Below are 12601 nucleotides of genomic sequence, written 5' to 3' on the forward strand. Positions count from 1 at the left end.
GCTCTTCATGAATATGTGTGGCTCTTAAAAGAGCCGTTGTATTGGGTGTAAAAATGATGTGGTGGATCTAAGCTCTCTCTCCACGGATGCGGCGGGCCAGCTGTATGTCTTTGGGCATGATGGTGACCCTCTTAGCGTGGATGGCGCACAGGTTGGTGTCCTCGAAGAGGCCGACCAGGTAAGCCTCGCTGGCCTCCTGCAGAGCCATGACAGCGGAGCTCTGGAAGCGCAGATCGGTCTTGAAGTCCTGAGCGATCTCTCTGACCAGGCGCTGGAAGGGCAGCTTGCGGATGAGCAGCTCTGTGGATTTCTGGTAGCGACGGATCTCTCTCAGAGCCACAGTACCGGGCCTGTAACGGTGAGGCTTCTTAACGCCACCGGTGGCCGGGGCACTCTTTCGGGCAGCCTTGGTGGCCAGCTGCTTCCTTGGGGCTTTTCCTCCGGTGGATTTGCGGGCTGTCTGCTTGGTTCTCGCCATTGTGACTTCTCTGTCTTCACTGCTCTAACAGCAAAATACAAGTGGAGACTGAGCGGCAACAGCGAGCTTATATGGAGAGCGGCGGAGCACCGGCAGCTGTGATTGGTTCAGAACGGTTTGGGGCGTGGGACATCAGACCGCGTATTGGATGAAATGAATGTGACGTTACAAATAAACTCCTCCTCCACAGCAGCCGCCATGTTTAGTAAATTCTGATTTAAACTCCCCTCGTTTTATTTCATGATTAATAGTTTCAGTGTTTTTATTAGTTCAAACATCTAACTCCAGTTTCTTATAGACATTTTAACACACTAAAGAAAGCTTGTATTATGTTAATATTGGAAATGACACTGATATTCAGATTTAAGTATCTAATGTTTGGCTGAGTTTTACAGCATGGTGTGTCATCAAATATCAAGTTTATCCGTGTGCTTATTGTGACTTTTTCATCGGCAAAATGCTTCATCTTAATAGAATGAGGAATTTCAAGTTTGATCCTACAGATCAGTTTCAACACAGCTGAAAGTGGATCTGAAGCTCTGCAGATAAAATGGGTGGCTCTTAAAAGAGCCGTTTTGATGTAACTGACGATCAACTTGCTTACTTGGAGCTGGTGTACTTGGTGACGGCCTTGGTGCCCTCGGACACGGCGTGCTTGGCCAGCTCACCGGGCAGCAGCAGCCTGACGGCCGTCTGGATCTCCCTGGAGGTGATGGTGGAGCGCTTGTTGTAGTGAGCAAGGCGGGAGGCCTCACCGGCGATACGCTCGAAGATGTCGCTGACGAACGAGTTCATGATGCCCATAGCCTTGGACGAGATGCCGGTGTCGGGATGGACTTGCTTCAGTACCTTGTACACGTAGATAGCGTAACTCTCCTTCCTAGTCTTTCTCCTCTTCTTACCGCTCTTTCCGGCGCTCTTGGTCACCGCTTTCTTGGAGCCCTTCTTCGGGGCAGACTTTGCTGGTTCTGGCATCTTTCTCTATCGCTGTAGTAACGAATGAAGCAGAATGCAGAGAGCGACGCTTCTTATACAGACGGCATGGAAATAGGACTGCGCAGCCCCCCGTATGTTATTGGCTGATCTGCTGATCTGATTGGAGTCTGGTTACCATGGGAACTACACAAAGCTGGAGCGTTTGGGTTGGACTGTAAATCAGCCACGACAATGCTGTTAGATAATATTCTTTCAGTCGGTTTCTGTGTTTATAGATCCACCCAATGAAATATGCAGCTGATTAATTGCTCAAGTTTGAATTGAACAAAGCAGAAAAAAAATCACACTGTATCCTGTTCAGGGACAAGGTACGTTTTATCCGTTTGTTTCCTGGCTATAAAAGACACAAGCAGAAACAAAAAATCAAGCCGTTTTTTTCGTTTTTTCTTTTTGAACAAAAAAAAAACAAAAAAAAACAGGAAACGGTTCGTTTTTTCGTTTTCACCCCAAAAATGAAAATACGACTCCATATTCCGTTTCATTGGTGGGCGGGGCTTCGGAGCCTGCCAGTGCACAATAAAGCTCCTGCTCATCACAATAAAGCTCTTGCGCTGGCATTCATAGACAGACTGACTTTCATTGTATTGCCTGCCCCCACTGCACTTCCCCTAACTCTAAATCAAAGCAAGTCGTGTACACAGTAATGACAGTCATAACCAGTGGTGTAGTCTAGTTTTTTCTACTGGGTATACTCCAACCTCATAAACCAAAGCCAGGTCAGGTTCTCATATATGTGCGCATGCACTCACATGTCCACGTGCGCGCGCGCACACACACGCACGCACACACACACACACACACACACACACACACACACACACACACACACACACACACACACAGCAGCAGCAGCTCCTTTATTTCAAACTACCAATTAGATACTTATAGACATTATAGCGTCAGCAGCTCCTCCTCCTGCCATCAGGTAGACCTGATGTTTCCTCTTCATCAGGTAGAGTTGATGTTTCCTCTTCATCAGGTAGAGCTGATGTTTCCTCTTCATCAGGCTCCCTTTCCTAAACTTTAACCTTAGCTCCAGCTGTAGTGTTCCCTAAAGTGGCAGTATTCACAGGACAAGCAACAGGCTTATTAAAACACTGAAATAGTTTCATTTAGCTTTGCTTTCTTTTTCTTATTTTTTCTCCACTGACTGATGTTGGGTCATTAGAAGTTCTAGACTCATGTCCCTCTTCTTCTAAGCCAGGGGTATTCAGCTAAAATTCAGAGCGGTCCAGTCAGCAAAGGTCCAGAACATCATAATGTCTAACTTGAGTTACTGTGATATATGCTGATGTAACCTGGTAGTTTTATTAGAGTCTGCCTGTAATCAAAAACTGACCGTCAAATAAATTCAGTACGGTTCAAAAACATTTTGACATTTATTAATAAATAACTTATATATAACTGTATATCTTAAAATAAAGTGCAGAACTTAAAAAAGCATGACTGAACAACCTGAATCAACTTCTATACATCTTTTACAATACCTAAATCTCATAAATGTAAACATTTGAACACTTTTACATTTTTGTCTGTCTCATATCACTCCCCTAATATCTCTGCAGCTTAATGGGAGAGCTGAGCTGCTGCTTGTTTGAGCCGTTCTCAAAACATATTTTGATTATGTTCATAGTTGAGAAAGCTGCCTTACAGCTGTTTGTTGAGCCAAACATGGTCAGCATGTGACCACAGTCTGTCCTCCAGAGATGTATAAGGCACAAAAGATACGACTCTCACAGCCGATGCTTTGTAGTGAATCTGAAGAGCCGACTCCTAACGTATTTAATGGAGTATGGAGTTTAACACTGTCCTAGCCGAAAACATGTTACTGGATCCTAGATTAAAGAAGCTTGCCTTCAGTGACAACAGAGCTGTTGATGAGAAACTTCAGAGAATAAGAGCAGCAGTCTGACACCTCCACCATTAGAGGACCAAGTGGAGGAGGAATCTCAAACTTCTGCTGTGTGGAGGCTCTTTGATGGAAGAGCTACAGGAGATGATTCAGGAGAAATCCTACAGCTGATGTGGTAATGGAGGATCATATCTAGAGGAACCCCTCATCCAACCAGCAGACGACCCACTGAGCTGGAGCAGGACAAGGCCTCAGTCTGCCCCACCTGGTGAAGGTGATGGAGGAGAGACAACTTCTTCCATCTGAGAGAATCTTCTCAAAAACACGGCAGATATTCACTGAAAGAAGAAATGGTATCAGCCCATCCAAGCTCAGCCATCTGATTTTTCTGAATGTCAGCCTGCTCTGAGGACATTTATACTGTTTGAACACTGAGTCTGGTTCTGTTTCTGTTCTGGTTCTGTGGGTTCATGTGCAGAGTTTTGTTCATTTATTTTTTGTGCAAAAAAGTTTGGTTGAAATAATAAACAAAAGCAAGAATACCTGTTTTTGTAACAGAGCAAATGTACAAAATGAGTCAATTATGAGGCTTCTCATAAAAACACTGAATGAAAATGAGTTTGTCAAAACACAAATGATTCATATTTGCCAGGTTAGGCTAAAACATGAGGCTACAAAGAATAATAAATTAGGAGCCATTTGGGAGCTGAAAGAACCGGCTTTTCTTTGGAAGCAGTGCCAAAAGCTCTCTAAAAAAGAGCCGAACTTCTATCACTACTGTCCTCTCTGTCCCTCATCTCTCAGCTGCTTTTTGAAGGCAGAGCTGCGATGCGATTCAGCGACGTCATTGGCTGAGTAGCATCACGTGGGATGCCTGAACTCGTACATAATTGGTCTGTGCGTTTCTGAGCCGATAGACCAATGATAAACACTGGAAAGCTGCACCGGTAAAATAGAAGCGACTTGTCAAATTTACACCCGTATAGACGGCGTCTGGGTCCGGATCCGGACCGCGGTCGGCCTTTAGTGAGCCCTGTTCTCAGCCAGACACCTTCCCCCGTCCCATACAGCTTCACCGCTTCCTGACACAGAGAAAAGTGAACGTTATGTCACAAAAACAAACTAATACATGTGTTTGCGCATTTTTAAGTGGTTATATGGAAATTCAGACCGTATCTTTTGTGCCTTATACATCTCTGGAGGACAGACTGTGGTCACATGCTGACCATGTTTGGCTCAGCAAACAGCTGTAAGGCAGCTTTCTCAACTATGAACATAATCAAAATATGTTTTGAGAACGGCTCAAACAAGCAGCAGCTCAGTTCTCCCATTAAGCTGCAGAGATATTAGGGGAGTGATATGAGACAGACAAAAATGTAAAAGTGTTCAAATGTTTACATTTATGAGATTTAGGTATTGTAAAAGATGTATAGAAGTTGATTCAGGTTGTTCAGTCATGCTTTTTTAAGTTCTGCACTTTATTTTAAGATATACAGTTATATATAAGTTATTTATTAATAAATGTCAAAATGTTTTTGAACCGTACTGAATTTATTTGACGGTCAGTTTTTGATTACAGGCAGACTCTAATAAAACTACCAGGTTACATCAGCATATATCACAGTAACTCAAGTTAGACATTATGATGTTCTGGACCTTTGCTGACTGGACCGCTCTGAATTTTAGCTGAATACCCCTGGCTTAGAAGAAGAGGGACATGAGTCTAGAACTTCTAATGACCCAACATCAGTCAGTGGAGAAAAAATAAGAAAAAGAAAGCAAAGCTAAATGAAACTATTTCAGTGTTTTAATAAGCCTGTTGCTTGTCCTGTGAATACTGCCACTTTAGGGAACACTACAGCTGGAGCTAAGGTTAAAGTTTAGGAAAGGGAGCCTGATGAAGAGGAAACATCAGCTCTACCTGATGAAGAGGAAACATCAACTCTACCTGATGAAGAGGAAACATCAGGTCTACCTGATGGCAGGAGGAGGAGCTGCTGACGCTATAATGTCTATAAGTATCTAATTGGTAGTTTGAAATAAAGGAGCTGCTGCTGCTGTGTGTGTGTGTGTGTGTGTGTGTGTGTGTGTGTGTGTGTGTGTGTGTGTGTGTGTGTGTGTGTGTGTGCGTGTGCGTGTGCGTGTGTGTGCGCGCGCGCACGTGGACATGTGAGTGCATGCGCACATATATGAGAACCTGACCTGGCTTTGGTTTATGAGGTTGGAGTATACCCAGTAGAAAAAACTAGACTACACCACTGGTTATGACTGTCATTACTGTGTACACGACTTGCTTTGATTTAGAGTTAGGGGAAGTGCAGTGGGGGCAGGCAATACAATGAAAGTCAGTCTGTCTATGAATGCCAGCGCAAGAGCTTTATTGTGATGAGCAGGAGCTTTATTGTGCACTGGCAGGCTCCGAAGCCCCGCCCACCAATGAAACGGAATATGGAGTCGTATTTTCATTTTTGGGGTGAAAACGAAAAAACGAACCGTTTCCTGTTTTTTTGTTTTTGTTTTTTGCTCAAAACGAAAAAACGGCTTGATTTTTTGTTTCTGCTTGTGTCTTTTATAGCCAGGAAACAAACGGATAAAACGTACCTTGTCCCCTGTTATAAAAGATTAATTTATTTCGGGTGTCTTAAATAATGTTCTCAGACTAACATTGAGTCATTGAGGATCAGTAGGATTCTGCTCTGTAGAGGAGATGGTGGTCCTGAAAAGGACCTTTGTTTTGCTGCATGAACGCTGACTTTAACCTCCGAAGCCGTACAGAGTGCGGCCCTGTCTCTTCAGAGCGTACACCACATCCATGGCGGTCACCGTCTTCCTCTTGGCGTGCTCGGTGTAGGTGACGGCATCACGGATGACGTTCTCCAGGAAGACCTTTAACACACCCCGGGTCTCCTCGTATATCAGACCTGAGATACGCTTGACTCCACCGCGGCGAGCCAGACGGCGGATAGCAGGTTTAGTGATTCCCTGGATGTTATCACGGAGAACTTTACGGTGCCGCTTGGCGCCTCCTTTACCGAGTCCTTTTCCTCCTTTACCTCGTCCAGACATACTCGTTATTTTTACGGTTTCTGCTCAATGATGCCGCTGCTGGCTTCACGGAGAATTAAGTCTCTATTGAGGACGTGATAGAAGACAGAGGCGGGCCTCTTCCTCCTCCCCCTCCTCCCCCTCCTCCCCCTCCTTCACCTCCTCCTCCTCTCCTTCTGTGTATTTCTCTGCTGCTGCTTTGCTCCATCAGCGCCACCAACTGACCAACAGCAGGATCAGCAGCTTCTGTCTTTATGGATCCTTCAGCAGGAAATGCACACATTACAGCAGCTCAGAAGATACAAGAAGAACTGTGTTTAAAACATGAACAGTTTCATCGTAGAGCACACACGAGACATGAATTTAACGTGTCATATTCATATTCAGTGATGGTTTTTAAAATAAACGGCGTTGAAATTAACGGCCTTACTTTTTCAGTAAGGGGTAATCTAGCTCATTACTATTTCCATTGTTCCAAGACCGTTGCCGTTACCGACAATTAAATAAGGCGAGTTAAAACCTAAAGCTACTCATTGAAGCTCTTCTGATTGGACTTGGCTCTCAGCCGCAGGAGCTGCAAAGCTGTTTCTTCTTTCCTTTGGTGATTGGGGGGCGAAACGACCGCATAGTGATAATGATTAGCTTAGGTAGAGTGAGCTTTCACGGTAAGCCAATCAGAGGCAGTGTTCGATTTACACACAAATCACATACATGACATGCACACAGCAGCCCCACACACCCAAACCAGCAGAGATCAGCTGCAGTAGTGGCGAGTCTGGATAGGCTATGGGCCAAAGCCAAAAAACGTGTTATTCATTGATCCCAGCCATGTAAGGAGGAATATTTTTCACTGCAGACAGAAAAAATTATTCTAAGCATATTAGTAGTTGTTTCCAACTTCAGTTTGTGCACATTAATGAAAGAGAGCAAGCAATAACTTTTAATTTTGAGCAGGCAAATGAAGGGGGCTACTTACGTCATCTCCATGACAACCAGGAAGAAGCCTCAGACTACATGGTCAATTATTATTTCCTAACAGTGTTATGGTACACTTGCACAGCAAAAAATCAATGCTATTGTTTTCTCCTGCCGTTAAATATCCAACGTTCTTTGACCTTCTTTGTCATATTTCACACTACATCAGCTTTCCAATTCAACACAGCAGCCACTATTACAGTGTCAAATGAACAATATTTAAAGCAGTTTTACTTAAATACCAGAATGTCTAAATAAATGGATAAGTCTCTGCCATGGTCTCTATTGCTGTGGTCCGTCCCTTGGTCTGTCCTTTCACTTGACCTCTGCACTGCAGTTCCGCACACACACTTAGACACATACTGTACCCCCAGAAGAGCATCTTACACTGTGACACACCCCCCACATGTTTGGTAGTACGTAGGAAGATGAAGTGCTGCATGCATTTAGTCTGACACAAAGTCTGCAGTAACACCTTTTTCACAGAAAAGCTGGGAGAAATTTGTCTGTTGTGCCAAACAATGGGTTACCCTCAACACTGCAGAAATGCTTATTGCTGAAAATGCATTTTCAGCATTTAATAAAAGCATGAAGATGTCCCTGACGTGCCGAGCAATGTGGGATACCACAGAGAATGCTACAGTGCCTTCACAAACAAAGACCACATCCGAAGAGCAAACTGTAAGCAAGCCAAGTCAGCCCAAGAAAATGAAGGTTTGTATCAAATCCATTATCTGTATTGCAATACTGCAAGTATGATGACCAAATATGTTAAAGATGTGACATACTAACTCATTGCAAGCCAATACAGTTCACAGTTATCTGTGAACATACTAAAAAAAGATATGTTTCTCCATCTGAGTGAATGGAACAGTCAAAATTGAAAATTAATCAGACAAGATCACAGTGATGCAATGATCACATTTCTTTTACATGTACTTGATTGTAGTGCACCACCACAGCAAAATAAAACTCTCCACAACATCAGAAGTATTTTTTTTTAAATTTACAAATGTATTTTATTTATAACAATGTGAATTTAGATCATTTCCATTTATTGATCACTTGTAACTTACATTTTAGTGCCATTACAATGTTCAGAAGAACCGCTGCCAGATACCAGTGATGGTGCTGCATCCAAGGTTCGGGTTCTGCGCTCTTCAAGTGGCCCAGAACAACCCAAAAGGGCTCCACACCTCCTGCCTGTTGCATGCCTGCTATGCAAGGAGAACAGATATATCAACATCTGGCACAACAGAAAGAGGGTTAAGGAAAAACTCTCTCAAATGTTCAAAACAGGAAAATGTTTTGAACAACGTCTTCCTCCAAATAAAGACTCCATACATTTGCACATTCAGCATGCAAATTACTAGGCAGCAATATACAGGAGAAGCCTAGAAAGCCAGCCAGACATCCCAACACCAACACAACATGGATGGAGGATTGAAAAAGAATCCTTTGCGATCCATTGGATGACACTTCCACCAGCACCGAAAAGTGTTTTGGAGCTAGTGCATTGCCAGTGCAAAGCACTAAAATGTGTGCAGGGGAGATGCACATGCAAACAGCACCAGCTACCATGCACAGACGTGTGCATGTATTGACTGCTCCAATTCTGCAGGACACGAAACATAAGAAGAGAAAAAAGAGAGCAAGCTTCATGGGCATGCTTATGCCAGATTTGTGGCTTTCATAGCACTTTTTTGTATAAAGTTCATCTTGTTCAAGTTAATTTTTTTCTGGTGTCAGTTCATTTAATGTCCATATGATAACCTACGCTTGTATATCCTAGTCACGGATGCACAACAACTGAAGCTCTAACAAAACTACAAACTTTATCTCAAAAAAATAGAAATTAATTAAATATATATCAATAGCAAAGCTGATCAGATCAGGAAATCTAATGTGTTGGACATCTAATTACTGCCACTTGTTATCTTAAACATCTGCAGCTGTTTTTCCTGGTGGATCTTGACATGTTACCTGCAGCGACGTTACGTTTCATTAAACATAAGTTTCGTTTGCACCCATTGCATAAACTTTTCATATTAAAAAATATTACATGATAATCGAGTAATTAATAATAGGTAGTTGTTAGAGGTACGGACCCGTACTTTCCATTTGCCAATCAGATACGCGAGATCTAGTCACGTGACTCCCGGTAGATGCTAGAGGTACGGACCCGTAGCATCGGTACTACAGGTACGGACCCTAAACCCGACCCTAACACTAACCCTAACCTTAACCTTTGCTTACCTTTCAACAGTTTGCAGTGGTTAGGAGCTTCTTGACTCGCGAGACTCGTGTACGGGTCCGTATCTGTCTGGCAAATGGAAAGTGCCGGCTACGGGTACGGGTCCGTATCTGTAGACACTACCTTAATAATATCTGACCTTTTTCTCGTTTAAACGTGTTGGACATCTAGTTACTGTCACTTGTTATCTTAAACAACTGCAGCTGTTGTTCCTGGTGACTGGTGACATGCTACCTGCAGCGACGTTACGTTTCATTAAACATTAACATTAATTTCGGCATTACAATGTGCCGTCAATATGCTTCGTTTGCATCCATTGCATCAATTTCTCATAATAATCAAAGGTTTTCACATGACAATCGAGTAATAATATAATATCTTACCTTTCCTTTGTTTGCTCTCAACCTGTCTTAACCAGTCTTCACAAGACGTTGTGTTATGGCTTTACCAGAAATACGAAGAATCTGATTGGCCAACTGAAGTCCACGAAGTAGTAACAAGAGCTCTCATTGGTTTGTGGTTGCTGGAGCTAACAGCATATCCATTAGCTCGTGTGACGAATATATCAATGTTATATATGAAAATGTGCAACATTTGAGGTTGGAAACATTAGCTTATATGTTATATGATAATTTATCTACACAATACTAAAAAATCTGAAAATTACCGGCAGGGGATCAACTGTTTAGTAAACGAAAGCAGATAGACGTACTCGGCCCATCGCCTAGGAGGGGAAATTAACGTTTTCAACTTGACACCAACTCAGTGTTACTGATGGCTACTTTACCAGTGAATAACATTATCGTGAAAATAACTCCAGTGTAAATAGTCATGTCTAATACTACAATGCACAAACACTAGACAGCAGTTCATTCTTTTAAGATGTTCAGACTCACAAAATTTTGACATCAGTATCAGGGTGATACTCACTATAAAATGAGAGTGAAAACAGACTTGATGCCAGACTATAATCAACTCATTAGGAAAGAATCTAAATGTTAAATGCCATTATTGTTAGGTTTAAGGGGATACACAGCTTTTCATTATGAATGACAGGTGCAGAAGGCTGCACAGTGACTCAGTGGTTAGCACTTTGGCCTTGCACCTAGGAGATCCCTAGTTCGCGTCCCAGCCTTCTCAGGATCTTTCTGCATGGAGTTTGTATGTTCTCCTTGTGCATGCGTGGGTTTTCACCAGGATCTCCAACTTCCTCCCACAGTCCAAAAACATGCTGAGGTTAACTGATGATTCTAAATTGCCTGGAGGTGTGAATGTTAGTGTGATTGTTTGTCTCTGTATGTAGTCCTGTGATAGACTGATGGCCTGTCCAGGTGTCCCATGCCTTCACCCTAAATCAGCTGGGATAGACTCCAGCCCCTATGTTAGGGAATTCTGCGATGTCGAAAGAAGAATCAAGAGGCAAACTTCATGGTCAATCCACATCTTGCCTTGCCTTTTATCTTTTATTTCTCCTGATTGGTATCAACATGATAATTCTTAACGTGCCTGTCAACCGCATGTTCATATTTGGTATCATTCTGATCCACTTCCTGTCAGTAATACACCTAGGTAAATTATGTTCTCCAAATTACAATATTTTTGGAGTTCTAATATCACCAAATTACCTGCACGTACACACGTGGACAAAATTGTTGGTACCCCTCAGTTAAAGAAGGAAAAACCCACAATTCTCACTGAAATCACTTGAAACTCACAAAAGTAACAATAAATAAAAATTTATTGAAAATTAAATAATCAAAATCAGCCATCACTTTTGAATTGTTGATTAACATAATTATTTAAAAAAACAAACTAATGAAACAGGCCTGGACAAAAATGATGGTACCTCTATAAAAGATTGAAAACTATTTGACCAGAGTGACATGATTAACTCAGGTGTGTCATTTAATTGACATCACAGGTGTTTCCAAACTCATAATCAGTCAGTCTGCCTATTTAAAGGGAGACAAGTAGTCACCCTGCTGTTTGGTGAAAAGGTGTGTACCACACTGAACATGGACAACAGAAAGCGAAGGAGAGAATTGTCCCAGGACATCCGAAAAAAAATTATAGACAAACATCTTAAAGGTAAAGGCTATAAGACCATCTCTAAACAGCTTGAAGTTCCTGTGACAACAGTGGCTCATATTATTCAGAAGTTCAAGACCCACGGGACAGTAGCCAACCTCCCTGGACGTGGCCGCAAGAGGAAAATTGATGACAAATTGAAGAGACGGATCGTTGGAATTGTATCCAAAGAGCCCAGAGCAACCTCCAAAGAAATTAAAGGTGAACTCCAAGGCCAAGGTACATCAGTGTCAGATCGCACCATTCGTCGTTGTTTGAGCCAAAGTGGACTTCATGGGAGACGACCAAGGAGGACACCACTGCTGAAAAAAACTCATAAAAAAGCCAGACTGGAATTTGCAAAAATGCATGTTGACAAGCCACAAAGCTTCTGGGAGAATGTCCTTTGGACAGATGAGACCAAACTGGAGCTTTTTGGTAAGGCACATCAACTCTATGTTCATAGACTCAAAAACCAAGCATACGAAGAAAAGAACACTGTCCCTACGGTGAAACATGGAGGAGGCTCAGTAATGTTTTGGGGCTGCTTTGCTGCATCTGGCACAGGGTGTCTTGAAAGTGTGCAAGGTACGATGAAATCTGAAGACTATCAAGGCATTCTGGAGAGAAATGTGCTGCCTAGTGTCAGAAAGCTTGGTCTCAGTCGCAGGTCATGGGTCTTCCAACAGGACAACCATCCAAAACACACAGCCAAAAACACCCAAGAATGGCTGAGAGAAAAGCGTTGGACTATTCTAAAGTGGCCTTCTATGAGCCCAGATCTGAATCCCATTGAACATATGTGGAAGGAGCTGAAACATGCCATTTGGAGAAGACACCCATCAAACCTGAGACAACTGGAGCTGTTTGCTCATGAGGAGTGGGCCAAAATACCTGTTGACAGCTGCAGAACGCTCATTGACAAATACAGAAA

The 12601-nt window shown here is 42.7% G+C and overlaps 3 protein-coding genes across 3 annotated transcripts; all 3 read right to left on the reverse strand.

The window, feature by feature from the left end:
* Positions 1–50: 50 nt before the first annotated feature.
* LOC127533376 (histone H3) lies at positions 51–489 on the reverse strand. Its single transcript, XM_051946249.1, has one exon. It carries the CDS (start codon positions 476–478, stop codon positions 68–70), a length of 411 nt encoding a protein of 136 aa, XP_051802209.1. The 5' UTR covers positions 479–489; the 3' UTR covers positions 51–67.
* A 575-nt stretch (positions 490–1064) lies between these two features.
* Positions 1065–1459, reverse strand: LOC110945937 (histone H2B 1/2). Its single transcript, XM_022187518.2, has one exon. It carries the CDS (start codon positions 1451–1453, stop codon positions 1079–1081), a length of 375 nt encoding a protein of 124 aa, XP_022043210.1. The 5' UTR covers positions 1454–1459; the 3' UTR covers positions 1065–1078.
* Positions 1460–6055: 4596 nt separating this feature from the next.
* On the reverse strand, positions 6056–6401 carry LOC110945936 (histone H4). Its single transcript, XM_022187517.2, has one exon. It carries the CDS (start codon positions 6390–6392, stop codon positions 6081–6083), a length of 312 nt encoding a protein of 103 aa, XP_022043209.1. The 5' UTR covers positions 6393–6401; the 3' UTR covers positions 6056–6080.
* Positions 6402–12601: the final 6200 nt, after the last annotated feature.

This window comes from Acanthochromis polyacanthus, chromosome 3 (genome assembly GCF_021347895.1).
Source record: "Acanthochromis polyacanthus isolate Apoly-LR-REF ecotype Palm Island chromosome 3, KAUST_Apoly_ChrSc, whole genome shotgun sequence".
Taxonomy (NCBI): domain Eukaryota; kingdom Metazoa; phylum Chordata; class Actinopteri; family Pomacentridae; genus Acanthochromis; species Acanthochromis polyacanthus.

Excerpts from the sequence above, each read along its gene's own strand:
- LOC127533376 (XM_051946249.1), bottom strand. The coding sequence starts at position 478 with ATGGCGAGAACCAAGCAGACAGCCCGCAAATCCACCGGAGGAAAAGCC.
- LOC110945937 (XM_022187518.2), bottom strand. The coding sequence starts at position 1,453 with ATGCCAGAACCAGCAAAGTCTGCCCCGAAGAAGGGCTCCAAGAAAGCG.
- LOC110945936 (XM_022187517.2), bottom strand. The coding sequence starts at position 6,392 with ATGTCTGGACGAGGTAAAGGAGGAAAAGGACTCGGTAAAGGAGGCGCC.